Source organism: Bradysia coprophila, assembly GCF_014529535.1.
Source record: "Bradysia coprophila strain Holo2 chromosome IV unlocalized genomic scaffold, BU_Bcop_v1 contig_5, whole genome shotgun sequence".
Lineage (NCBI taxonomy): Eukaryota > Metazoa > Arthropoda > Insecta > Diptera > Sciaridae > Bradysia > Bradysia coprophila.
Window position 1 is genome coordinate 6,667,356 of NW_023503374.1, and position 26,616 is coordinate 6,693,971.

At 38.7% G+C, this 26,616-nt stretch overlaps 7 protein-coding genes across 18 annotated transcripts; 4 read left to right on the top strand and 3 right to left on the bottom strand.

Annotated features, from left to right (window-relative positions):
* The first annotated feature begins 67 nt into the window (after positions 1–67).
* LOC119071966 lies at positions 68–985 on the top strand. Its single transcript, XM_037177097.1, has 3 exons — positions 68–273; positions 334–480; positions 548–985. Exons 1-3 carry the CDS (start codon positions 116–118, stop codon positions 714–716), a joined length of 474 nt encoding a protein of 157 aa, XP_037032992.1. The 5' UTR covers positions 68–115; the 3' UTR covers positions 717–985.
* A 1,806-nt stretch (positions 986–2,791) lies between these two features.
* Positions 2,792–5,520, top strand: LOC119071939. The gene is made up of 4 exons (XM_037177063.1): positions 2,792–3,210; positions 3,270–3,558; positions 3,632–3,898; positions 3,954–5,520. The coding sequence occupies exons 1-4, from the start codon at positions 3,128–3,130 to the stop codon at positions 4,254–4,256; spliced, it is 942 nt and encodes a 313-aa protein (XP_037032958.1). The 5' UTR covers positions 2,792–3,127; the 3' UTR covers positions 4,257–5,520.
* Positions 5,521–6,462: 942 nt separating this feature from the next.
* On the bottom strand, positions 6,463–8,207 carry LOC119071951 (complement component 1 Q subcomponent-binding protein, mitochondrial). 2 transcript variants are annotated; one of them, XM_037177079.1, is made up of 4 exons: positions 7,845–8,183; positions 7,402–7,740; positions 6,798–6,886; positions 6,463–6,735 (listed from the first exon to the last, which is right to left on the bottom strand). In XM_037177079.1, the coding sequence occupies exons 1-4, from the start codon at positions 8,041–8,043 to the stop codon at positions 6,583–6,585; spliced, it is 780 nt and encodes a 259-aa protein (XP_037032974.1). In that variant the 5' UTR covers positions 8,044–8,183; the 3' UTR covers positions 6,463–6,582. The 2 variants fall into 2 exon arrangements, with proteins under 2 accessions (XP_037032974.1, XP_037032975.1); XM_037177080.1 differs by having other exon boundaries at positions 6,476–6,735; positions 7,402–7,764; positions 7,872–8,207.
* Positions 8,208–8,548: 341 nt separating this feature from the next.
* LOC119071953 (ERI1 exoribonuclease 2-like) lies at positions 8,549–10,126 on the bottom strand. The gene is made up of 3 exons (XM_037177083.1): positions 9,825–10,126; positions 8,869–9,242; positions 8,549–8,813 (listed from the first exon to the last, which is right to left on the bottom strand). Exons 1-3 carry the CDS (start codon positions 9,991–9,993, stop codon positions 8,580–8,582), a joined length of 777 nt encoding a protein of 258 aa, XP_037032978.1. The 5' UTR covers positions 9,994–10,126; the 3' UTR covers positions 8,549–8,579.
* On the top strand, positions 10,117–17,989 carry LOC119071880 (KAT8 regulatory NSL complex subunit 3). Of its 10 annotated transcripts, none has more exons than XM_037176963.1 (8): positions 10,137–10,471; positions 13,274–13,414; positions 13,476–14,006; positions 14,061–14,500; positions 14,760–14,907; positions 14,969–15,227; positions 15,514–15,600; positions 16,262–17,989. In XM_037176963.1, exons 1-8 carry the CDS (start codon positions 10,364–10,366, stop codon positions 17,764–17,766), a joined length of 3,219 nt encoding a protein of 1,072 aa, XP_037032858.1. In that variant the 5' UTR covers positions 10,137–10,363; the 3' UTR covers positions 17,767–17,989. The 10 variants fall into 10 exon arrangements, with proteins under 10 accessions (XP_037032861.1, XP_037032858.1, XP_037032859.1 ...); XM_037176964.1 differs by lacking the exon at positions 10,137–10,471 and adding an exon at positions 12,655–12,840; XM_037176967.1 differs by lacking the exon at positions 10,137–10,471 and adding an exon at positions 12,684–12,826.
* A 2,914-nt stretch (positions 17,990–20,903) lies between these two features.
* On the top strand, positions 20,904–23,675 carry LOC119071907 (ammonium transporter 1-like). Of its 2 annotated transcripts, none has more exons than XM_037177022.1 (6): positions 20,904–21,268; positions 21,339–21,438; positions 21,495–21,555; positions 22,306–22,633; positions 22,695–22,833; positions 22,893–23,675. In XM_037177022.1, exons 3-6 carry the CDS (start codon positions 21,517–21,519, stop codon positions 23,626–23,628), a joined length of 1,242 nt encoding a protein of 413 aa, XP_037032917.1. In that variant the 5' UTR covers positions 20,904–21,268; positions 21,339–21,438; positions 21,495–21,516; the 3' UTR covers positions 23,629–23,675. The 2 variants fall into 2 exon arrangements, with proteins under 2 accessions (XP_037032917.1, XP_037032916.1); XM_037177021.1 differs by having other exon boundaries at positions 20,911–21,268; positions 21,339–21,379.
* Positions 23,667–25,084, bottom strand: LOC119071934 (zinc finger protein 664-like). The gene is made up of 3 exons (XM_037177056.1): positions 24,284–25,084; positions 24,026–24,213; positions 23,667–23,958 (listed from the first exon to the last, which is right to left on the bottom strand). Exons 1-3 carry the CDS (start codon positions 24,948–24,950, stop codon positions 23,746–23,748), a joined length of 1,068 nt encoding a protein of 355 aa, XP_037032951.1. The 5' UTR covers positions 24,951–25,084; the 3' UTR covers positions 23,667–23,745.
* Between the last annotated feature and the right edge of the window lie 1,532 nt (positions 25,085–26,616).

Consider the following 26,616-nt stretch of genomic DNA (forward strand, 5'->3'; position numbering starts at 1 on the left):
TTTCGGCAACACTGCGTACTTAGCGCGTGCATCGCATCCATGACATCAGTGACATTTTAAAACAAATTGTTTTCAACAACAATAATAAAAAGGCATAACGGGACATTAACCAAAAATGACACAAATTATCGGTTTAAGAAAAACCGTCTTGGTGACACAAGCATTTAAAATGGAAGAAACGCAACGAAAAATAAAATTTCAGTTGAAGTTGTTGAAAGGTCTGGTGAAACGCTACAAGGAGTTGAAGGAGGAAATTGGTGCCGTTGATGCGAAGTAAACAATTTAAAATCATTCCAAGTGTTTACGTTTCGGTAAATGTAAAATTTATTCTAGTCAAATCGATCCCTTTCTATCATTGCTCGACGACATAAACGGCACACCGGTCGAGGATGTCGTTTATTTTCGTATCGAACTGGAAGATGTGAAAGAATATGTGGAACGTGAAATGATGCAGCTGATGAATTTACTCGAAAGAAATGGGTACCTCCAAAATTACATTTTCAACTTCCGGTTATGTCAACTGTACCGTGGTGATTGATTTTTTTAGGTCTCCGTTTCGAGAACGATGCAAAACGTTTCCGTGGAGAGTGCTGTTCGATTTGTCGCCAGAAGTTCCGAAAGTACAAACAACGGTAAGCACTCCCACGAATTCCGATAGCGGTGACGGTTCGATGGACGATTTTTCTGATAGACACGGAGCAAAGGGGACAGAATAATTATCTTTAGATTATACGAGATTTCGTACCTGAAGGCTTAACATCCTCTCTAAGAGGAGCAAAGGTAACAATCACAAAAGAGGAATTCGATGGCGAAAGTATTGTTGGTGACGAGATGGGTCCCGAGGATGCTCTTAACGAGAACGAGGCTAGTGGTAGTGGTGGCCTGTGAAAATTCCAATAGAATCAGCAAACTTAAATTAAAAATATATTATTTCTGACTAGATCTGTCAGCAGTGAGAGCCTGTTGAAAGTCTCTTCCAATAAAAACACAACAAGAAAGATTTTTCTAAAATTCAAAAGCATTTGAGTTTTTATTCAACTAAGTCAAGCCAATCGTAAAATGAAACAACCATAAACATCGCTTTCTTGAGGGCCAAATGCACGATGGATCAATGTAAAGAAAAAGCGACGACAGTCTATATATATGTGCGGTAGCATAACTAGGCATTTTATACAATTCATATGCAAACCCTTCGGTGTGCAACGGATCTAATTCCAGTCCAATGTAATCGATCTCTAAACTCTCTCTCTCTCTCGATCTTGACCAGCAAGAGTTCCAACAGATATTTCATGATTCCCTGATTTAATGGAAGGGCTGACTGTTTATCTTAAATGATAAAAGGAATTTCGATAATGGAATTTGAAAACGACCAAATATTGACAAAAATTCTCAATACAGTGTTTAAGGAGAGCGAAAACCAGTTAAATTTAATTGGTCTCGGGCTCAGCTGTCAAATATTTATCAATGAAAAAAGAAATTGAGAGTTGAGCCCAGTTTAAATTTGTATGTGATTTCTCTCATTTTGACGTACTAGTGTTAACTACTGACGTGTGACCCCGAGACCAGTTTAAACAAAGTGATCAAAAATTGCTCTCCTTAAACACTGTATAGGTAAACGCACTCAGTACAGATTGTGTGTGAAATCAACTTGAAGAAAATGTTTTTTAGGAAAATTCGGAATTTTGTTTTTGTTACATTGCCTTTTTCATATTAACTTTTTGTGTGTCAATTTGTGTGTCACCGCCTTCGTGATCAAATCAGAGTTGTCTTAACCGTCTTAACCTGGTTCTTTCAGAACTTTGCTCTTGGCAGCAATGAAAGTAAATAGATAGGTATGGCCAAACGTTCAAATTTGTTCTAGCCGGAGCACATACGGATTTGCATGGCGCCACCTCAAACGAACTCATTTCTAGCGCAAATTTCCACTAGAAATGAGTTCGTTTGAGGTGGCGCCATGCAAATCCGTATGTGCTCCGACTTGTATGGACTGCCCGAGTAGAAATATTTTTCGAGTTGAGATGTCTCAAATCCTCACACATTTTAATATGGTAGTGAGATATCTGATTTCGACAGATATAGACATGTTTGAGACATTTGTAGCGCTTCTGTAGCGCTGAGGACTCGTGAGACATGTGTGATATTGAGACTTTTATGAGACATTAGGACTTGAGTGAGACTTTTTTTAGTTTTCTAGTGAGACATTGAAGACGTTGTGAGACTTTATCGAGACTTTTGTGAGCCACTGAGGACTTCTCGTGAGACTTAGAAGAGAGTTTTGTGAGACATTGAGGACTTCTCGTGAGGCATTGAGGACATTATGCCATTGAGGACTGCCAATCACCGACAACAGTATGTCCTTGTTTTGGCAGAGATGTTTACTATTTGACAGCCAATCATCGACTAAAGTATGTCCTTGTCTTGGCATAGATGCTTACTCTTTGACAGCCAATCATCGACTGAAGTATACCATAGTTTTTCAGAGATGTTTACTCTTTGACAGGCAATCACCGACTACAGTATGTCCTTGTTTTGGCAGATATGTTTACACTTTGACAGCCAATCATCGACTGAATGTCCTTGACTTCGCAGAGATGTTTACTCTTTGACAGCTCATCACAGATTGAAGTTAGTTTATAGCATATCAAAAACTGAATTATTGTATCGGTGATAGTGATTTATGCTTAGGAAGTTTAAGAATGAAAAATAAGCTGATCAAAATTACATTGCAAAAATTGTCAGTCAAGGGACCTGACCTGACCAAAAGGTGGGACCTAGTTATATTAAACGTCACGGTTGCAACATAACCAATCTTATATTCACCCGAAACTTGGAGTCCGTATTTCTTGCTATTCCCTGAGGTTTGCGTTACCTTCAGTATGTTTATATACCTTGTGCAGTGGTAGTAACATGCTCCAACTCTAAAAATCGCAATTTTTGACAGATCGTGTCTAAAATTTGAAGAATGAAGCAAAACAAAACAAAAAATTCCTGTAATTTTTAATTTGGATTTTAAGTTTGTTATTGGGAAAAAAGCTGGCATCCTCTATTGAAATGGCAAACGAAGCAATTAATATTTTGGAAAAATTTGAGATACAAAAGTGTATTGTTTGATGGTGAAGCGATTAATATGGACTCGCTAAGAAACGAATTGAGTGACACGGAACAAATAATAATTCCTATGGCGCACCCAGACACCAGCGAATTTTATCAGTAAAAATGTAGTGCAAAATAATTAGGGCTACAAACTAAAAATTACGTTTCGTGCATAGATGTATGGCCGCCGCTATTTTATTCAACTTCTGTAAGAACCCGCTGTACAGAGAGTATCCGTGGCACGGATTGCAAACACTCCGACGCATTATCGTAAAAGAAAATCATCAAGATGACTATACGAAAATACAGTTACAGTTATTAATTCACATCAGCAAAATGAATCTTAAGGCACACGAATCAGCACGTTACATCAACAACCTTGAATTTATAGTCATACACGAACCAGAGGATGATTCGTCAAGGGCATGGTTGCAATTGGCGTACAAAACCATATCAAACGATTCTGTAAGTTCGGCGTTTGAGCAGCGGTGAAATAGTTGACTTATGCACTGAGTACAATTTTCGTTTGCTTTTTCAGGTATTGGGGAGCATCGATTGTTTGATGGAAAATGCTTTTAATGTGAAAGTTGAAGATACCAACAAAAGAGAAGTAGGTGCAAGTTACATCGACTTGATAAAGACGGAATTGCGTGGTTTCTCAGGGTTCGATTGGGTTTATATTAATTTAGGTCACTTCGATGCCAAAAGGTACAAACATCGAAAATCTCGTGATTGCGATGTATTAGTAGCTCTGGACGTCGTGACACTCGTTATACATGAATATGCTCATGTACGAATTCGGCAGGTATGACTATAACGAACAACGAAAAGAAATCTTCGAAATTGATTTTTTTTTAAAGGCACTTAACGACATGAACATGTCTACGCCAACAAAGGTGCCCAAAGAGAGTCTATTTGAAGATATGGAATTCGGAAGAATTGTTGAAAGGCATATTTTCGGAGCTGTTCCGAACTGGTTGAATTCATATAATAGAGGCACGGATAGTGGACAACTTCTCTTAGAATTTGCTCAAGCCTTCATAACATCCATTGAAAACAACAAAAAGGTGCCAGCAGTTCCACTAGGACTGACATTAGAAAACAGAGATGCAACGGTGGCAATGGGAGGCGCTGATATTCAAGTTGAACGTCACATTGAATAAAGGAATGAGAGAGAGAAAGACATTTTCGTCCAACCGACTTTTCCTCCACACATAGAGATGACTTAAAAGAAACATTGTGAAACCGAATTTATCGTTTCGAAAGGTGAACACCGCAAAATGGACGAATCAAATGATTCAGAAGTGATGAATTTTCAAGATGCTACCGATTCGGTCGAATCAGACGAACTTCACAATGATAGCTCAAATTGTGCAAAAAACGACACGCAGACTGTAGTGAATATTTTGCGAACTTCTCTACGTTGTGCTGTCATTAACCGGTAAGCTTACTGCTGACGATTCTAAAGTGGAATGAAAAATACGATAGTTTTGTGTGTGAGAGCGCATCTGGTGGGAGTAATAACGTCAACAGCTCCAGAGAATAGCTCTATGGAGGGAAAGAGGAAAATGTTCCAGAATGGGCCTTCCAAAACATTTATGTCCTTGTTCTCCAAGGACAATTGAGGCATATCATTTGACTGTAAAAATAAATCAGTTAGGTGGGATGTATTGTAGTAATGGTGTAATGCCTCTTAAAAGTAATCTAAATGAACATCAGGCTTGTGTTTAAAATAGCCTTCATTGCTTGACTGTTTTTCAAAATGTTTTTTTTTTCGTTTTTAATTTATAAATACTTAGCAGAATAGAATTTTCATATAATTTCGCAATAATTTATAAAATTATCAGAAATGTAAAAAAATAAAAAAAGACTCAGGTCAGATCATGTTTTTTCAGGTCAGGTCGAAACAGGTTGAAGATCTCTTCAGGTCATGTCAGGTAATAAAATTTCAGGTCAGGTCAGGTTAACAGATATTTCAGGTCAGGTTTCAGGTTGACCTGACCTGTTCCGAGCCTTAGTAGAGAGTAGAATGAAAAACTTGGAAGGAACCGAAGGTCTGACGCGGAACGAGGTAATCTTCTTGAAACGTGTCGTCGAAAGTCTGCGACGATCGATACAAATCAGCATTTATTTGCTTGCATTCTATTCGAAGCGATGCAATCAACTGGCGAACTAAATCGACGTGATTTGGAACTTGCGACTGAAGATTTGTCATGGTTCCTCGAACAGGAAATCACCAACGAAAGTATTGTCACAGTAAAACAAAAACTCAAGGAGAAATCTACGTATTGCGATCAACGTCGCAGTGTATTATTGGGCCATTTCAGGAAGGGTACGATATCAGATATTGGGAGCTGGAAGACTTGTTATGAAGTTAGTGAAATCTTTCATTTTTCTATGTAAAGAAAATTTGTTGAATAAATAAGCAAAAAAATTTACAATTCTTCGATTTACTTAATGGTCGACCATTCTGTTATCTTCAATCTTCAACAAATTAAGTCTTGGTTCGAAGCATCGGTGTCGGGGAATCTTGCACACGCGATCATAGTATGCGTCCTTTTACGACATGTAACGAAAAGTCATGACTGTGCGAGATTCACCACTTAGATGTGAATCTCGCACACCATGAATTTGTGTGGTGTGCGAGATTACCCTACCCCGAAGCATCTCGTCTTCAACAGTTCGAATTCACATGACTTTTCTAGTGGCTTTCCATCATATTTGTCAGCGCTAAAGTTGGGAACGCATTCATGACTGAAACTCTAAACAATGCAACAGCAACAAGACAGGTCCATCTGAAGTTGACCCTGATTAACCTTGAATACTTTCACTATGACTATGTGCAACAGAAACCTTCTGACGCTGACTACAGATCATACTCGATATATTGCCTAGTTCTGGCGACTGAGTCTATTTTGAATGAATTAAATTTAGCCTGCCCCGAGACGGAGTCCGATTTCGAGTTCAGGTAGCATGATCATGTTTCGTGAACCGGACGTCTACAGATCAAGCTGAAGTAAGCTGATACAACAACTAAATGTGTAAATGATCCCACAAAGACCTTGCACATGCACAAATTGATAGTCATCACTTAACGCAGTAAAGGTAAAGGTTTAAAAATTTCACCTGACGGACAAGGAGCGAGACAACAATTAAAATGAACAAGTTGCGGTGGAACACGACAGAGTTTCCTTAGTTTACGATTAATACGTCAAATTTCACGAACGGATCAGCAAAGTTAGTCAAACAGTTAGTCCTAAGAATGCAAAGATCTGCCTCAAAATGCATAAGTCAGAGGGGCGGCCTATTATCTGCGAATGATATCGATAGAAGCTCACTGGAAAGATTGCCAAGCAAATAAAAATCTCCTTTCATTTAACCTTCTGCAAGAATTCTCCTTTTATTTGATGAGTTCAACGACGATTTCATTTTTGTTCACTTATAAAACTAGTCTATTAAATGCCACTGTCACAAACTGATGTATTGTTTTTACTTTCCACCGGTTGTGAACTTTGAAATTGCTTCCAGCAATCCAACGTAAGTGGCGTGTTCATAGTTTGTGCTGATCGTGGACAATTTCGTGACGAATTCGTTGCTGATGCCCTTATCTTCCAGTAGATTCATTAGCAGATCGTAGAAGTACTGAAAGCCGAACCAGGTCGATTAAAATTTGACCAATTTTTCAATTAAATTATTCGACTTACTCCATCTAGAATGTCACCGGCAACGGCATAATTCTTGTCTTTCCATTCACCTTCAAAAATAGTGACTTCATCGATACCGAACACATCATCTGAGAAATGGAAAAAATGGGAAATTGTAAGACAAGTCGCCTCAAGGTGGCCTCAGACTGAGGGATGCCCTGCTTCTTGGACTAAGTCGTTTGGGATTGGATGGACTAAGCGGGCGCCCCTCGTCTTCGACTAAAAACGAAATTCTCCGTTTGGCCACATCAATGTAAGCATAAGCCAAAAATTGCACTGAAATATCGACGACATGTCGACTTTTTGAAGAATCGACGAGTTCTTGAAGAAGCGGTGAGTAGTCAAGAACTCTCACTTTCTTAAGGAAATCGCCGTTTCTTAACATTTTGTAGATTGATATTGTACGAAATGTTCAAAAGGCTAGAAGAAATGACGAATTCCTGAAGAAAAGGTAAGTTCATGAAGAATCGTCGACTACTCACCTCTTTTTCAGGAACTCGTCGTTTCTTCAGAAAGTCGTCGTCTCTCGTGCCATCGATTTTTCAGTGCAATAAGTCTAAACAGGGACTTTTTTCAGGCGCATCATCGTTCTCTCTCAACTCACCGTATTCTTCTTCTTGTGGCACTCCCTTCAAAAATGAACATGTAAACGACAATGTTTTTCCTCCACGAATGATATCCACTTCAAAGTTGGGTGTACTTTTCATATCAGCCACCGTTTTTTCGTCGGACTGATTCTCTTCGTACTGTTCATCGGATGTATCGACCGTGTGATTGATGTTGAACGAAACTTTAATTTTTTCCTTGTCATTTTGTTTGGTCAGCTCGACGTCGGAACCATTCAGTGAAATTTTGAAGCCGTCAATTTCGGTTGGAATGGGTTTTTGAGTAGATTTTTCGGCCGAGATCTCTTCGTTGAGGAAAGTGACGAGGTCCTTTTCGGCTGTGGAATGAGACAGGGAATTAACTGTACGTTCCGCGAAATTGTGGGGTTATGTTGCTGTAATGTAGGAGGAAACATCCCACTGGAAGTGAATCTTTTTTTACCATTTGTATGAATGTGATTAGACCCACAGCCGCAGTTGCACGTCATATTGGGATTTTTCAGTGTAAGCTTAGATGCCCCCGGTAAGATGTCCGGCTTCGACATGTGCCACAATGTACGGGCATAATCTCGGCGTCCAACTGAATTGAACATTCGCGTCGTGGATGCACGTAATGCTGATCTGACAATGTTGCTCATCATTTTGGTAAGTTCGTGTTTTTAAATCGCGAAAATATTTTGTGTGAAAATTACAATTTCTATTGTGCAATAGCGCCCGGCACTCGCTCACGTTTTTTTTTACTTTTCAATGACGAAAATTGACAGGAGCTCTCTAGGTGTGTGAGTGTGTACAGTGTTTACACTATGTGTGTGTTTACAATGACAGATTTTATTTGCGGCAGTTCTTTCGTGTTGGGACGATTTTCAAAATTTCAATTTTTCGCCTCTCTTTTAACACAATGGATCCATAAGTAGGAATTTATTCACTTGGTCGTGAGATTGGACTACGCATCTGACATCAACTCTATTTTTAAGATTTTGTGTGCAACACTTGTCTTCGGACCGTGCTTCCCAACCCACTTTTTTGTCTATTAGAGTACAGCAATTCTCGATAGACATCATAAGCTTTCTCGCTGTAGAAAAAGAATATGGCGCTGCATTTGTATATTCACCCTAAAATAGGGCCAATGAACCGAAAAGATCGCAGTCTTCGTCTTACGTTTTATTGCATTCGAAACCTAAGTATTTGTTATCACAGAATTCAGACCATTTCTTTTCGCCGGTTCTTTGTTAGTCGGCGGCAGTGATAAATCGGTTGTAATTGAGATCGGAGCACCGTCACGAACCAGTCGACAAGCCAATCGAGCTATATTCCTAGCATCATCGATTCCAGAGTGTTCGCGACCCTTGAAAATCATTCCAACAAATTTCATTGCATCAGCGAAATTCTTCGGTCGGTACTTGTACCAGTCCTGTATGGAGTTGTAATGTCAGTTACAGTTATAGAAAACCGTTGAAAGAAACTACCTTGAACGTTGCTTTCAGATCCACCCACCGATCAAAGTGATGCGACTTCTTTATGCCCTTTCTGTCACATTCTTTCCGCAGACACACACCGAAATCCCAATCCGACCATGTGACAAATGCACAGGTAGCGCTGTGTTCATCACCCACTTTCGGTAGGGCAAGTTCGTATTTCTCAATCGATTCGGTAAGCCATTGATTGAACTTTAGTAATCCAGTTTGCAGCGGTACTGCATCGTTGGTGATGGTTTCTTGAGTGATTCCAGTGAAATTAACACAAAATTCGCTCAATGTGGGTGATTCAATCGGCACGATGTACTGATGGAATTCGGACAATATTTTCTGGTCATACAGGTCGACCAAGACGGCAGGGAATTCTGAAATGTGTAAAAATGAGTGTCTTATAGATGGGGGACATTCTCAATGGGGTGTGCTCAAGTGATCATCAGTTGATCAATCGTCGTGTTCCGATATACAATTTTGATTTAAAAAGAAATCCGACTACCGAACAGATCAGTCGAATCATCTTCTAACCAACTTTTCTGACCTATCATAATTATTAGAGACTGAATCAAGGCTCGTAACAGCGTCATTTAGCTGTTGGCTTTAACTTGACTAATCAGCAGTACATAGTGTAGACTAGACCACAGCAAAGCTTGGCTAGGAGCAATGCTGTGACTAGACGTACGCAACAGAAAACCTCTGCGACCGACGAACTATGTAATTTACATTCACCTTATGAGAGGACGATCAAACTTATTTTCTAAGGCCTGAAAAGGGTCCTGGTCATAGTCTAAGGATAAAGACCTAGAAAATGATTTCACGATGCAAACTTAAGCGGCCTAAGCTGTGGTTGAAATTGCATCCCACAGGTGACTCTAACCTTCTAAACATCGACTCGAACATATTATAACGCCAAATGGACGACTGATCTTATTTCAGAATTATTTTATTCTTACCGATTATTTCGGGCTGTCTCCATTTCGCTTCTCCTTTGTCCCAGCATGTCGCTTCAAAGTCCACAACAATCAAATATTTAAAATTTTGTTTCGAATTTGTCAAAGCTCCCGCATCCAATTTGATTGTCTCTACAATGCCCAACGAACGAGCTAATTCTAACAGACTCATAACATGAAACAATAACGTCACTTCAAAATAAAAAAATCAAAAGAACTAAAAAACAAACAAAAAACCCCTAACGTACGACACACAAGAGAGCTCTCACGCAACTGATGACAGTTTACAAAAATAAAACAAAACAAGACCCACACACACATGTAACGGGCATTAATACGCGTTGAGTTTAACAAAAGTTAGAATTTTCGTTCGCCGGTCGCAGGAGGAATCGTTTAACGCGAATAAATTCACGTGCAATAGTTGTGATTAATTGATAAAATATGAAAATGTTCTCAATCGATTAAGTGTTCGCAATTTTCACATAGTGTCAATCACAAAGCTTACTTTATTTTGCCAAATAAATGAAAAATAAAAGTTAAACATGAAAGTTGATACAATGAACGGTGCTGACCTATCGCTGATGGTCGAGGACGTCAGTTATTATAAAATGTTATTGAAAATGAACTACATCAGTGACTTGTCACATCAGGTATTATTCAAGTCCATATTGGTTCCTTTTCTGTGGTCTGTATTGCATGTCATGATGCAATTTTACTAAAAATGTTGAAATTTATACATATTTTGGTCATTTCTATAATTTTTGATCCCAGTAATAACTAGCCATATTTCGCGATGTGTGTTACTGGTTACTGGGAATTGAAACTACCTTGTGTCATGTTGTCGCAAGTTTTCCCGAACAAATGTAACAAATCTTTTTTTCATACAACAAGCGAACAAACCCACCCGTTCTTGCAGAATCAATACAGTGTTAAAAGAGAATACTCATTTTGACATATCACCTATCGAGATCAGTTGAATAATAGCTATTTTCATAACAAGGTAGTAAATGGGAGTGTTATGCGCACTAGATGTGAGATTGCCGATACGAGCGAAGCGAGTTCGGCAACACATCGTGTGCGCAAAACCCCCATTTACTACCGTGTTATGAACAAGATTTTATCTACTGTAATGTCATAATCACCATAAAGAACTAATTTAAAAAATCAAACTGAAACATCAACACGCCATGACACCGTCAATTCATATTCCCCACAAAAAAATCTCGGATCTAGTACACTGTCAAGAATCTGCTAATTTTTAGTGAATAAATGTGAAATTATCGAAGTTCACCGTGAATAAATGAGAAATTATCGAAGTTAGCCGTGCGCAAATGAAACATTATCGAAATTTTCAGTTCGTAAATTCACGTTCTGAAAATGACGTGTTTAAATCTTGCTCATTTTGATTCTAAAAGTGTCACCAAATTGTGAATATTATGACATTACAGTAGATAAACTGGTTTTTTCCCCTGTTTTTTACGCTCTTTTAACACTGTATACCATACAGCGACAAAAATTAAATATACAGCGGAACTGAGCGAATCCTCTGGTTTAATCGATCTATATGAAAACCAATCTCTGTGCATTAAATCGTGTTCGCTCGAGAGTTGACATGGTGGCGCTGTCGATCAAAGGAAACCACAAAAATATATGGAAAACCAGACATGTTTAAATAATGACAGCGCCACCTTGGCACCTCTCGAGTGTAACTCTATGGTTCGTTCGGCCAGTCAAAATTCGTGTTTGTGTAGTGTTAAAAGATAGTAGAAATTATGACATATCACCCATCGAGATGATCAGTTGAATTAACTGGTTTTTTCCCTTCTTTTTATGTCATTTTAACACTGTATCCAAATAAAGTGCTGACTGTTGTGATGAGAGAGACGGAACTATAATTCGGACCAGTTACTTAAACTTACCTTGTTAAAAGAGAATACTCATTTTGACATATCACCCATCGAGATCAGTTAAATTAACTGGTTTTTTCCACTGTTTTTACGCTCTTTTAACACTGTGTTAACTGAGTGTGGTGATTTAGCGAAGTTTTAAGGCAACATCAACTGTTTAACCAAGGAAAAGACTTTCATTTTGACAACCGAACCGCTATACTTTGCAAGTCTATAGACTATTGGGGAGGTCACACAGACCGCCATTTTATTAGTTATGCGGGGACACACAAAACAGAATTCACCTACGATGAAATTGTCAAATTTGAGAATCAATCTTCTACAAAAATGTATGAAAACGTCAAATTTTGTGTGTTTCACCCGCGTATCAGTATCTGCGAGACCTCCCCAAAGTTTACAGCCTTGATACTTTGCACGTCTTTCATTCCACAACAAACAAATTTATGAAATTAATTGCTACACATGTGTAGCGCGTGTGTAGCGTAGCGTTGTCAACATAACTCGAGATAAAAAAAGGGCATCGTCACGTTGTTCATATTTCATGAAGCTTTCACTACAAATTGATTTCATTTTCATTCTATAGACAGTGCACGATGCAGTTCATTGTAAACCTGTTAATTTCGCATAAAGCAATTGAGCAGGTTGAGCATAGGTGTGTGTACAACGTAAATAACCAAAGACTGTACGTGCATGTACACTCGGACTTTGACAACACGAACACAAACGACTTCATCTACAGCAACATAATCTACGTTTATCCTTATTTTCATTCGAAATTTGAATTAGGTTATGTGACATTTCATATGACCATGACCCTGGAACAAACCCATAAAGTTGATAACTGAAAAAAATATCGACGAGAAAAGTCGGTCGGGTAACATTATACAGTTATATCGACAAGGTCTTACTGGGTACGGTATATCTGAGTTTCGACAACGGCCGCTCCCAACCGAATTTTGTTGGAAGGGAAATTTATTATTTTTTATCGACGCCATCGAATTTCGCAAATAGTTCAGTGTAGCCAAACATTAACTCCAAATTGAAATTGCAAAAAAACATGTTCTTGGACAGTATTTCGGATGAAACTTAAGAGTCCGGGTACTTACTGTGTGGTAGATAATTTTGAATTTTGTTTGCCAATCACTTTTGCATGGTTTAAACAGTGTGTGCAAGTGGTGCAAGTGTGACCTGCTTCTCATTATAAATACTCCTAAATGGGATTTTTCTCTTGCAATTGAGTGTGTGTTTTCATTAGATTGTTATTTTAAAACAGAATTCTTTTACGGTCAATTTTACATATTAGAGAAATCAAAGTATTTGCTATCCATATTAATGTCTTGTACTTGCAATAAAAGAAACGTACGTTTGCGATAACATTACATGATAGCCAGAAAAATCATAAATTACGTTCACATAACCTCATCGCCCTGGTGTATTTTGTTTGATTTCATTTTTCATAGTCATCTCTAACATAAATTCACGTCATTGTGTAGTGTATACGAGCGAGTGTTTACTGATATTAACGCAACATTTTCTCCATTCCAGACTCATTTTGATAATATACTTCAAATGGAACATAGTTATTCAAGAGATTGGCGCCCGATGGAAGGTGCTCAAGTAATGACTACCAAAACAATAATGGTCCACAGGCCACCACAATGTCCATCTTGTCATACGCATGATGATGTAATTTACGAGAAAAAACACTCGTCAGCGAACGACTAAAAATTTTCAAATTTCTCTTTAGGGCATTGATGTTGCTGAGCCGAATCCACCAATACCACCGTACAATGAAGATGCAGCCAAATTGGCAATGGAAGAGTTCGAAAAAGTCGCCATGAATGTGAAAACGGCCAGCTCGGACGACGAAAATTGGGAAGATCGTATAAAGAAGTTGAACTGGACGAAGCTGGAGCACACACTATTCGATGCGGTCACAAACATACTGGATCAGGATCATCTGGCCCGACTGGCCAACAAGGATCGTCCCAACGAGCCAGTACTCAGGCGATCGATTATCGACAAATCGGTGTCACGATTGCGCAAAGCACTGACAAAAGTGGCCTGGTCGGCAAAAATTGTACAGTGGCTTCACGGTCTACTTATGGATAATTTGTCACCGAGTTATATGGCTTGTTATTTGGACATCCTGCAGACGCTGAAATCAAAAGTACCTGTTCTTGCTGACCGGATGATGTTTGGACGACCAATTAATCATAACCAGGACATATTGGGACCGGTCTTAAAACGTGCCTGGGAACCACAAGTTACGCCGAAGGTAAGCATCTCAAATAAACTGCAGAACTTGTCACTACAATTATGTACTCCACAGAACCGTAAATTGCCTGGTAACGCCATCATCGTCATTGTGCCATCAAATCCCGTAATGGGAGCGCCAACATCACGCCAACAACGATGGTACACATTATTCTCATCTATGGCCAACGTCGTTCCCATTCAAATGAACATTGTGGGAAAGCTGATCCAACACCAGCCGATACAAACAGTGTCCGAGCAAATGATCGCAGTGTCGCGTGCAAAAATCCAGGAAATACGCCTGGAATCAGCCAATCGTCACATTATACTGGTGGGATTCAATGCAGGCGCTGCGGTTGCGCTACAAGTGGCATTGGTGGAAAATGTCAATTCGGTGATCTGTATGGGATTTGCCTTCAACACATTGAACGGTGTGCGTGGTCAGCCGGATGACAAAATTTTGGATTTGACCACCCCGGTTATGTTTGTGTTGGGACAGAATTCGGCTAGATCAAGGTAAGAAGAAAAGCTGCACAATATTTGATCGGGAAAACTAGATGGGAGTGTGTTGAGCGTTGAAAAAATGGTCCTTCGCAGAAACCAAGTTGCTGAATTCGATAAAAGGGTGTCACTCGAATAAGTCATGGGTTTTGATCTCTACTCAATCTCTGAGTAGGTCATTCCTGAGCTACTGTGTCCTTCCCGATCACTTTATTTTTTCGCAACGCATTTCAATTCGACCTTGCTCTAACGTTCGTTCCAATTTTGTTTTCAGTCAAGAAGAAATCGAATCATTACGTGAGAAAATGCAAGCCCAGACATCGTTAGTTGTTGTTGGTTCGGCTGACGATGCACTTCGAGTGGGCAAACATAAAAGACAAATCGAAGGCGTTACTCAAACGATGGTCGACAATATGATTATGGTAAACATTCAACAATCAAATCTCAATTTTGTTCGATGTTTCATTGAAATGTCTTCGACAGGATGAAATTTCGGAATTTGCGTCCACATGTATAATAAACCCGCCAGCACCGAGAGATCTGCAAAACGAAAACATCGCCACGAAGCATACGAATGGTGGTCATGCGCTCAGTTCGTACAATAAATCGGGAGTTTTGACGCCGCACGGTGTTATGGCAAAAAAGAGGAAAATCAGTTTGACCGATCCGGACGTACCCAAAGCGAAAATGATTCGAACGAACGACGGACTTTCGAAAATATCTTCAGTGCCTCCCAGAAAAGGTATGTTCCGATTTTCTGTTAGCCAAAGTTTTCAATGCGAGGGGCGAAGCACTTCTAGGACTGAATGTACCAAATGGAGAAGAGCACCGCTCCTCGTTTCAATGTTTGTTTTGTTGTTGTGGTTTTTCCATTAAGTTATTGTTCGACCGGTCTTCTGTTTTACTCGGAATCAAATGACTATAAGAAGACACGTTACCGAATGCATGCATGCGATTCCATTCACGTTAAAAAATGTTTAAGTTTTTTTTTAAGTTTTTCTTTTATTTTATCTTTTTTTCCACCGAAGACAACGAACAACGCGAACACCTGCTTAATATTTTAAAGCAGAAAGCTCAGCAAAATGCGCAGTATAAAACATCGTCCGTTAATAATGGTAAGGCCCTTTAAAATTCATATTCGATCGCTAGCAGAACTAACGCGGGCATGCAAGTGTACAGGATGGGATTACAATTTATTCGGTAGACTTACCCTTTGAATCACTCTGAAGAGACTCACCGGGCAAATGTGGTGTTAAGCTGGTTAGAATTTTCACAAAAATTCTTGAAAGTTGTTTCTGTATTAAAAAGTTCGAAAAGAAAAGTGATAGGGGTTGGATCACTTGTTTGGGTAGGAGGGATTTGATCACTTATTTAGGTTGCCACTCGGGGAAGACATGCAAATTTCAACTTTAAATTGTTCTGCCATTTGGCAATTCCTTCTGAAGTTATCTTGCTTCTCAAATCGACTGTAAGAGAATAGATTCCGCAACATAAAAGTTAGATGCATTGCATTTACAAGTGGCTGTTTAAGCTTAATCTGTTTTGAATACACTGTTCCAAGTCAATCTCGTTTTATCAACCTAAGCCCGTAGTAACTCTAAAACTCAACGACAGAAAAACGTCTTTGATACAGGGGTAGGTATGGACATTACTCATTGTTCTGTTTTTTGCTTTGGATTGGTAAATCGTTTTTCATCTAGTTTATGGCGTTGTTTATTACTGATCTTATGCCTGACACACGACACTACTACTAATTTCATTCATTATTATTTTCAGTCGGTCGTCCACGCATTCATCCGCAACCAAGTTCTCCAAAGAAAACGAAACCAAAAATTGCCCAACCATCAGCCGACGCGTTGAACATGGCAATCGAGAGTATTCTACCGAAAAATCAGACTACAATCAAGGAAATCAAAGCCAGTGAAATCACCACATCGTACACAATACTGACGAACGTTGTGCCAACCACAACAGCCAAATTGGACATACGAACCGTACCATCGTCGTCGATACAGAGCAGTGTCCCGGCAACGGGTGCCAACAAAATCATTACGATTCCGTTGAACATTCAACGGCAAATGAAGAACGTTAAAGTAGTGCCACCGAGTCAATTCATTCAGATCAAACAATCAGCCGCTGCTAATGCATCGAAAGTTTTCACCCTGAAACCGAATCCGTCGGTGAAGCAACAAAATAACACACCGATACAGTACACTGTGCGTGCACAGCCAACGAACGAAATTCGTCAATTTAAGACATCGTCGCTCACGCCTCTGAAATTATCCTCCGGATCGGGTCCACAAATATTGTCATCTGTGCAGATAAAACCACCGCAATCAAAACCAACGTCTTCGATTGCATTGAATCCCACAAAGTTCACCATTGTCAATCAGACCACAAATGCATCCGGTGCACAAATCAATAAAATTATCACGACGTCCACAACCAGTGAGGCCACTAAACTAGATTCGGACATATCGACTGCGGACATTTTCGATATACCGATCCTGTTTGCCGATAACGATGGAAATATACAAGAAAATGAGGCAACACCCGAAGTGACAATGGCCTCACCATCTTCATCATCAATTATCATATCTCCATCCCAAGCCAATCGAATAATAGTCAACGCTGCCACTCCCATCCGAACATCTACGATGACAACACCACCGGTTAATAAAATGGTCATCGTGAACCGTTCAGGTCAGGTGAAAGCGGTAACTTCATCTCCAGGCTCAATACGATCGATGCCTCCGCTTAAATATACAAGAGTGCTTGTATCAACACCCAGCCCGAGTCCCATATCATCGACCACCAACAAAAGTGATCTGATAACTGCAAACGCTACCATGAACATAACAACAGCTACAACACCGCAACCAGTTTTCAAGCAAACATCATTTCTGCCAGGCAGTAAGGTCGAAATTGTAAACAATACAATAGTGAAGTCATCGCCGAATACCAGCACTGCATCGATTACCACTCAGCAAGCCAAGTACAAGCCAATTGTAATAAATGTTGACTCGGACAAGACAACCGTGAAGAATATTATTCGTGTGGGTGACACCCAAATCAAAACGCCCAACACCATTGTACTGAAACCGGCCACGAAAACTTTTCCGATTTTAAATTCTGGAATTTTAAATCATCGCAATTTGACGGTACGCAAAGTGGTCAATTTGATACCACAAAAGCAAACGACAGTGACAACGGCACCAGCAAATGTTGCCACTGGATCGGAAATGGACATGATTGTCGTGCCGAAGAGCACAGAAGAATAAATGAGCCGCGGCGTTCTATTTTTTTAAGTTGTGTGGTCGCATCCAAAACATTTATGTTATTGGCAACATGTGTAGTGTATGCTTGTAACGATTGACATTGACTTAAGTGGTTAAGATGGATGAGTTAGAAAAATAGAAATCGTTTGAAATGTTTTAAATTTTGTTATCCTAAGAAGAAGAAGAAGAAGAAGAAATACAAAGTATGATTAGAAGTACCGGAAAATTTTGTCTTTTTAGTTAATGAACAACCCATCCCGTTAATCCCGAAGTGTTAGGCACGAAACACAGTAAACGTGAATCAAAACAAAAGAGATGAAACACGCGAAACCCATCAAACTTATTCTTCGGTCTCTACCAGATACCAGACCTAATTTTTTCCCGTCCATTGTAATCGTTGTAGAATTCTTACGCTTCTTGGCTTTCAAAGATCATTCATGCTAATTTTCAAATGAGTTTCTTGTACCTGAGCGATGTTTTTGACCGTTCCCTATTCTCACGACATTTTTTTAAATAAAAATTTTGAGTTTAGAAGGAAGACGTTGCCGGGCCTTCTAAAAGTATTTTGGAAGAAAAATATTTACACAATCCTTCGATTCACGGTTGCGAAAGTTCAAGTTACATTCGACACTATTGACACAATAGTTATAGCATGTATAATCCATTACATAACTCAGTATAAAAGTTGAAAAGTTTCGTTTTCGTGTATTTATTCACACGAAAACTCTACTTTTCAACTTTTTATCCCTTGTTATGTAATAGTATTTTACATGACTAGGGATAAAAAGATGAAAAGTAGAGTTTTCGTGTGAATTTTGTTGATCCGAGGCGAAGCCGAGGTCAATAAACACACGAAAACGAGACTTTTCATCTTTTATACCGAGTTATGTAATGGATTTTACATGCTGAGGGCGTCGAAAGAAGTGCATAAAACATGAAAAGCACGGTTTTCGACGCATGTAGCATGTAAATAACTATTACATGCTTTTGAAACCTAAACCAAATTTCTTGTTATCTCTAGGTGTGTAATAAGTCACTTTCGACCATAGGGATTGCGAAAAAGTACATTACTATGCAAGGGAAGTAAAGTGATATCTCGTATCCAGATGAGAAAAAGTATACGAGGGCGGCAGTAGTGCTTAAAACATGAAAAGTACGGTTTTCGACGCATGTAGCATGTAAACGTTGTTTATCCTAACTCATGCTCGTTTCCAGAACTCGTCTCTGGCTCGTGCTGGAAACCTTTCGTTCGCTAAAAGAGTCTTTTATCACCGAATTACATGCAAGGTTTTTTCAATAAATGGCAACGAAAGTCTTACTTTTTGTACATACAATACAAACAATCCTAAGCGGTAGCTCGTATCACTAAAGCCTCCAAATTTGACACTTGTCAATTCAGTGTTCATGCTAGTTGCAGTTAGGGATGGGAGACGTTCAAAATTATCGATAATATCAATCGAAAGAAATTATCGATAATCGATTAATCATATCGTTATCGATAATTTAATAATTATCGATAATTATCAAAATATCGAAATTCGATAATTATCAAAATATCGATATTTTGATATTTATCTGAAAATTCATGAGAATATACCGATATATCGGAATATATCGATAAATATCTGATTTTCGGACCGAAATATCGATATATCGAACTATCGATATCTTGATAATTATCAAAATATCAATAATTATCGATAATTATCGATAATCATTATCATTATCGCCCATGCCTACTAGCAGTGCTGTGGTTCTTGCTAATGTAACCTGGAGGAAAATATTATGATACAACTACTGAAGTAAGAGATTCTTCATAATTACACCAAACGAAGGAATAGACTCTGTATATTCTACTTGTCACTGCAGGTTTGACGTAATAGCATTTTCTCAAATCGGTGACCACAGCACTGCTACTAGCATGAACACTGAATTGACAAGTGTCAAATTTGGAGGCTTTAGTGATACGAGCTACCGCTTAGGATTGTTTGTATTGTATGTTTTAACTCATACAACGAAAACAAGTCATCTATCTGTATAACAGAAACGCAGTGCCTACTGTGATTTCATCAGCCTTCGAATATTTTCTATGTTCGTGCTAGTAGCAGTGCTGTGCAAGAACTCATCGCTTATTCTTGTCTTGTTTATCGGCAGCAGAAGACATATCTTCCGGCATGTGAAAAATAGCCACTTCATTCACGTCTTAGGTGCGCTAAAAAATTCAACATGTTGAGTGAAACTCACTGTTAAATTGCACCTTTCTGTTTTATAAGAAAACGTTGAACCTATTGACCACTTATTTCATCAATTTGTGATTGAGCTCATTATAAGTAAACATCTCACCTCACCTCATTACAGTACTTACAATAACAGGGGAAACACAATTTATAAATGTTTAAAATTCAATTAAAGATTCTCAGAACAAATTCATATATTTTTCAGGTGTATTTCGATTTTTATTCAATCAAAGTATGAAAGATAGAATCATCAAACCAAAGCCTGAAATGGTCTGAGTGACTCTATTGCTTTAGGTACTAGTCAATTCGTCAATGCAAATATTACTGATGAACGAGGAAACTAGACTTCCCATCCGAATATAATATGTGGAGTGATTCCACTTTGCCGAAATACACGAATAATTTGAAGCAATTTATTAAAATTGAACAATTCCGAACGAGATGTTGTAACCTTCACTTACCAAATTACAAATAGTTACACATTAATATAATGTCTCATACCCGTTTCTAACGCTAGACTAAGCAAAGAATTTGTTTTCCCATTTGTAGCAGTAAATGTTTCAAGGAAAATCTACTGATTTTGGATGAGGTTCACGAGACTTCGTCTATTAATTCCACTTTTCCTTCGGCTTGAGACGCTCGAACGTATTTGTTGATAGTACAAATTACAAGAATCTATGAAGTGAGAGAGAAGTGTAGTATATGCTTGAGCGGGCACCAATGTAATATAATACGCACTGATTATGCGGTCACGATGGTCATGACATCCGCGAATTTGAATACCATAAATTATGATTTTTTTTTATCGTAAATTTATAATTCGCGATTCAACGCAACGCAAGAATATTCTCAATCAGTTAGTGTAATGACTGTGCACGTTTTGTGGACATTGATGATAATTGATCATACACATGGGAAGATAAATTCATTTCTTTTATTTCAATTTTGTATTGAGTCAATAATAGAATGTTTTCATGTCACTGCTAAATTCGTTCGACATCATAATAAATTGATTCGAATACACAAGTGGTTAGAATTCTTATTACAACTCGACGTTCACCTGTGCTTTTCGGTTAAATTTTAGTGCAATACGATTTTCGCGAAAAATGAATGGATCTGAGATGATCGCCACAGACTTTATTGGACTGAAGAATATCAGTGTCGATGTTGGCCAAGACTTAAACAATTTCACCACCCAAACGAGCCCAGAATTTGACTCAGGGCATATTACATGGATATTGGCTTGTACAGCGGTTACATGGCTGATGGTAATTTCGATTTTTTTGAAATTACAATTCCTTTTTCATAATTCTTAATTTCGATTGAAATGTGTATTAGATACCAGGTGTGGGATATTTCTACAGTGGCCTGGCTCCTAGGTAACGCACTGGATTGATTCATTTAATGATTTTTTGAATAAAAGCACGCATATCCGAGAGCATTATCCAATTTTGGATTTCATTTAATGTTGTTACGTAATGTTATTAATTGCAGTAAAAGCTCTCTTACGCTCATAATGATGTGCTTTTGGTCGTGTGCAGTGGTATCCGTTCAGGTAATGATTGTTTCTTTAACCCTTCAGATCAGAAAGTGCCAACAGCTTATCGCTAGCAACGACAAAAATATAAGAGATGACCTCCGGAGAAGACGGGTACTGTGAGCGTATATAAAAGTATGTTAAGACCTCGGCTTAAACGAATGATATCAAAGTTTCAATATCATCAAACATCAGACGATAGCAAAAGATCATCATCCATGATCATACACGTTTTAGAATGGGGCTTGGGGTTACTTCACAGTAACATTAGAAGTGCAGGAGCAAACCAAACTCAAGCTATTATCGGTAGATTAGGTTTTCATATTCGATTTTATATGAAACACAGTTTCGACTTGTGGAAGCTCCATCGAAGTGTGTTTGTCGAAGGCAATATGTAATATGAAAATAGGTAACCGCAAGTCTACTTAAAACCAATCTACGTAATCAAGGTATAGTAAGGATTTGTCAAATCTATTTGTCAGATCTTCCCCAAGTCGCAGAAATTAGAATTAGGATTAGGAAAGCAGAAAATATCAGGAAATCCAAATTTTACTAGTTTCACACCTATTGCTTTAACGTTGAAATACCAGAGAGACTAAAAATATTGAGCTGTCGGTACTACTACTACTACTACTACTACTACTACTAGTATTACTACCACTACTACTAGTACTACTAGTACTACTAGCACTACTAGCACTACTACTACGCTTGTAGTTAGATCGAATTTAGTATGCAGTGACCTGTAACGTGTTTTCCTCTCATTAGTGGTATTTGATTGGCTACTCGCTGTGTTTAAGTAACACTGGAAATTGGCTCATCGGAAACGTTGACCATGTCATGCTCAGAAATATCGGAGATTTACCTGCCACTGCAAACAAGAAAATTCCTGCATTACTTGTTGGAATTTGGTACTGTTTATTCGCTGCAATCACACCAACAATAATAATCGGTGCGGTTGTTGAACGAGCCCGTGTTCTTCCATGCGTTGTGTTCATATTCTTCTGGTCGACATTAGTTTTCGACTTTCTAACGTATTGGACTTGGAATGCTAACGGTTGGTTAAATCTGAAAGGAGGACTGGATTATGGAGGTGGTGAGTATAATGTGTGTGTGATGAGACGATCAAATCTAATGAAATGGATGATCGAAAACAGGAACTCCCGTTCATATCAGTACAGGTGCCGCAGCATTGTCATACGCATTATTAGTAGGGGAGAGGCAGGATACTAGTGAGAAACCACCACATAATATGGCCCACGTTATCCTTGGAACCAGTTTCATTTGGTTCGGTTGGTATGTTAAACAACAGCAAAAGTCAGATCGTGGAATTTTTGTCATTTTATTCTTGTTAGGCTTATTGCTAATGCCGGAAGTGGTCTGGCTCCATCATTGCGGGCTGTTACGGTAATGATAACGACAAACATGTCTGCAGCCGTGGGAGCTATAACTTGGTCCGTTATGGACTTCCGTCATGAAAGAAAATGGTCGGCATTGGGATTTTGCTGTGGAATGGTAACCGGGCTAGTAGCAGTTACACCTGCTAGTGGATACATTACTCCAACGTCAAGCATTTTGTTCGGCATTGTAGGTGCAGTTGTTTGCAATATTTCCATGTCTTTCAAACACTGGCTGAAAATCGACGATGCGTTCGATGTGTTTGTCATTCATGGGGTGGGTGGCATAGCTGGCAATCTATTGACTGGAATTTTGGCCGACAAATCAGTGGCTGCAGTTGATGGACAGATTATTGCCGGTGGTTGGATAGATGGCAATTGGATGCAGATCGGAATTCAGGCAATGGATACTGTTGTCGGCTTTCTGTATGCCTTCGTCATGACCACGGTCATTTTATTTGTCATTAATAAAATACCAGGACTGGAGTTACGTGTTGATAGTGAAGTGGAGAAAAGTGGTCTGGATCGAGCTGAAACGGGGTTTTCCATGTACGAGCACGTTAAAGAGGCAATGAGTACTGCGATTGCTCTGCCCAATCTTAATGGTAACAGTAAGTTGACACTTACAAAAGAAAATACGAAAGCAATACATGAGACCACTGTAGATGAGTCGATTTTTAGCGTAAGACTGTAGGTGTAAGTCGGAGGCGACGCAAGAACTAACTGATTAAATTGACTGATCAAAAAGTAATTTTTCATCGCAAAATTTTCATTTACATTACAAAAACGGATTTCACAGAAACCTGAACGATTAACACACCAAATGACTGGATTTTTCGTGTGATCGTCTAGCCACTGGATTGATGAACAGCAGATCGCAATAGTTACACTTGAATTTCTTCGTTCCCGAATGAGCATACTCATGAAATCGTAACGACTTTTTCGCTGAAAAACTTTTGTTACAACCGTCCCACGAGCAATGAAAGGGCTTAAGACCGGTATGTACATTTTTGTGCTCCTTCAACTGAAATCAGAATTTGTTCGATGAGTTTAGGCAAGTTGGCCCATAGCTTAAATTCATCAACCATTACCTTATCTGACCGCGAAAATGCACGACTGCATACGTCGCAGGAGTACTTCTTTTCGCCAGTATGGACAATTGTATGACGCATCAGTAAACTGGACGATGTAAACGATTTACCACAAGTGGCGCAGAGGAAAGATGCGTCGGGAAAGTGGATTTTCTTGTGGTCGCTAAGGTAACGTTCTTGGGCAAATCCTATCCGAATGAGTAAAACCAAATTATGTTCCTTATGGATGTACCAGGGGTGATAGATTCGTAACATTACCTTTGTTGCATAATTCACACTTGAACGCCTTTGGATCGTTATTGTGCGTCCGTAGATGTCTCGTGAGATTGCCCTTTTCGTAAAATTCCCATCCACACAGATAGCATTTGTGTTCTTTCGGTGCATTACGATGCAGTTTCATGTGTTGGTAAATGTGGTTTTTTGTTGACAGTATCTTCCCGCAGATATCACAAATCCACATATTATTGATTGTCGCTGGTTCTTTCGGTACTTTGGTGATTTTGTTGACTTTAGGTTTTTTCGATTTGGATACAATGTCACTATCATCTACTAGATGACTGGACCTTTTTCTATTACTTCTTCTCTTTATCTGATCACCACTGTCGGTTTCTACTTTCACTTTACTAATTCTAAACGAAGGCTCTTCTTTTACATCAACCGAATTGGACATTCCGTCTTTGAAATCATCCAAAACCGATACACTATTGAGTTCAATAGATGTGGCTATACTGATTAACTGGAAGTGCTCCTCGATATGCTGAGTAAATTCGGTCAAACACAGAAAACTGTGGCTGCAATGCGAACAATACAAAGTGTATTTGCCAGATATGCTACGAAAGACTTCTCCACATTTGGATGAATCGCAGGTTTCAATTAGTCCCTTTGTTTCGTCTTCATTGACGTACACAATTGCTAGTTCTTCCATATCACAAAGTTACACAGAAAAACAGTTTCGCATGCAAATTGAATATAAATATTAGGATACGAAACACAACACTTTACTTGATTTTAATTCACGTACAGTGACATTGTGTCATGTTGTTGATGATAATAAACATCAGCTGTTAAGAAGTGTGTTCACCTTTCAGTACTGACATAAGTTCACTTTATAGAAATGAAAGTTTATTTTTGATCATTTCTCTTATCGACAACAATGACAAAATAAATTGATTTAACGCTCTGATCTGGGTAATAAATATTGTTTAGCAAAAGGTATGTGTTACAGAAATAAGAATACTTTCAATACGTTAATCAAGTCAAGTCAATTAATACTTCATTAGACCATAGCACTGCTCCCAGCATTATAACATTAACACCAAATTAACAAATTTGGCGGTCTCGACAAAAGGTTTAACTGTGAAACAATTCAGAAATCTCATACAATTTTAACTGTCAGAAACGTCTAGAAATTTCAGATCCTACATAGAACTGTGCGCCGGCCACGCCAGCCGATTTTAGGATCAGCCGGTAGTCGCCGCTGATACACTCTCAGCCGCCATTAGCCGACGTTTGGTTAGCGGCTGTATCGGCTGAAATCCTCATCAAAGTCTTTTGAAGAAATGGTCGAGAAACATTCAAGTCTTCAACACGTCAGACAGACGTAGATCAGAAAATGAGGGCGACCGTGAGATTCACTATTTACTATAACTTGCTGGAGGGCAATATCGATTTTTTGTAAGAACTATGCTAAGGAAATGTCGACACTTTCAATGTTGGCAAAAAGAATACTGTCTACCCTGATGACTAGTAGCAAAAGAAAATTTTTCATTGCTGGATTAGTAGAAAGTCGAGCCTTTTGCTAAGCAATGCTAACAATTTTTTTGTTCATACAAAACAACTATGACTTTAGTAAAAACATCGTTAAAAAAATTTTCTGTTATACGTGCCGTGCCGGTACCACATCAAAGAACTTATCCTCTGTGAAATCTCCAAACAGGTCAAGTTCAGGTTCGAAACTCAATTCAATTTAGGTCTGAACATTCTCTTCTACATCACTAACATGTATATCAAAGAGCAACCTTCCTCTACAAATTACGCCACTTTCGACGAACTTCCATAAATTGAGTTTTTGAAAACTTTTGAATCTTTTATTCAGTTATATCGATTTAGCCGCCGACGCCGCCGACGCCGACTTATTTTTTGACGTAGCCGGCCGCCGATACCCACCGGCGTCAAATTATCCGCCGACCTCATCGGCTGAGACCGGCGCACAGTTCTAATCCTACATAAAGTAAAAATGTGATATTCCTTATTTTTTGTAACTATACACTCCCCAGAAGTAAACGATTTCCTTCCAATTTATCCAAGTCCTTTAGTTTTTCTAACAAAGATGAATTAACAATAGAATATACTGAAGTTATTCCATATCTATCACATATATCTCTGCATGCATAACATGCATAAGAATGTCCCAACAAGCTCAAATTCTAACAAACAGAACAGTAGACGATCTCCCCTAACCCGATTTTTTTATAGGAAACGAACTGTAGATATACTGTAAGGTAGAGGTAGCTTTTTTTATAAAAAAAATAGTTTTGGTAACATCATCTCATTCCTGACGATGGCCCCTGAAAGATTTTGTTTACACTCTA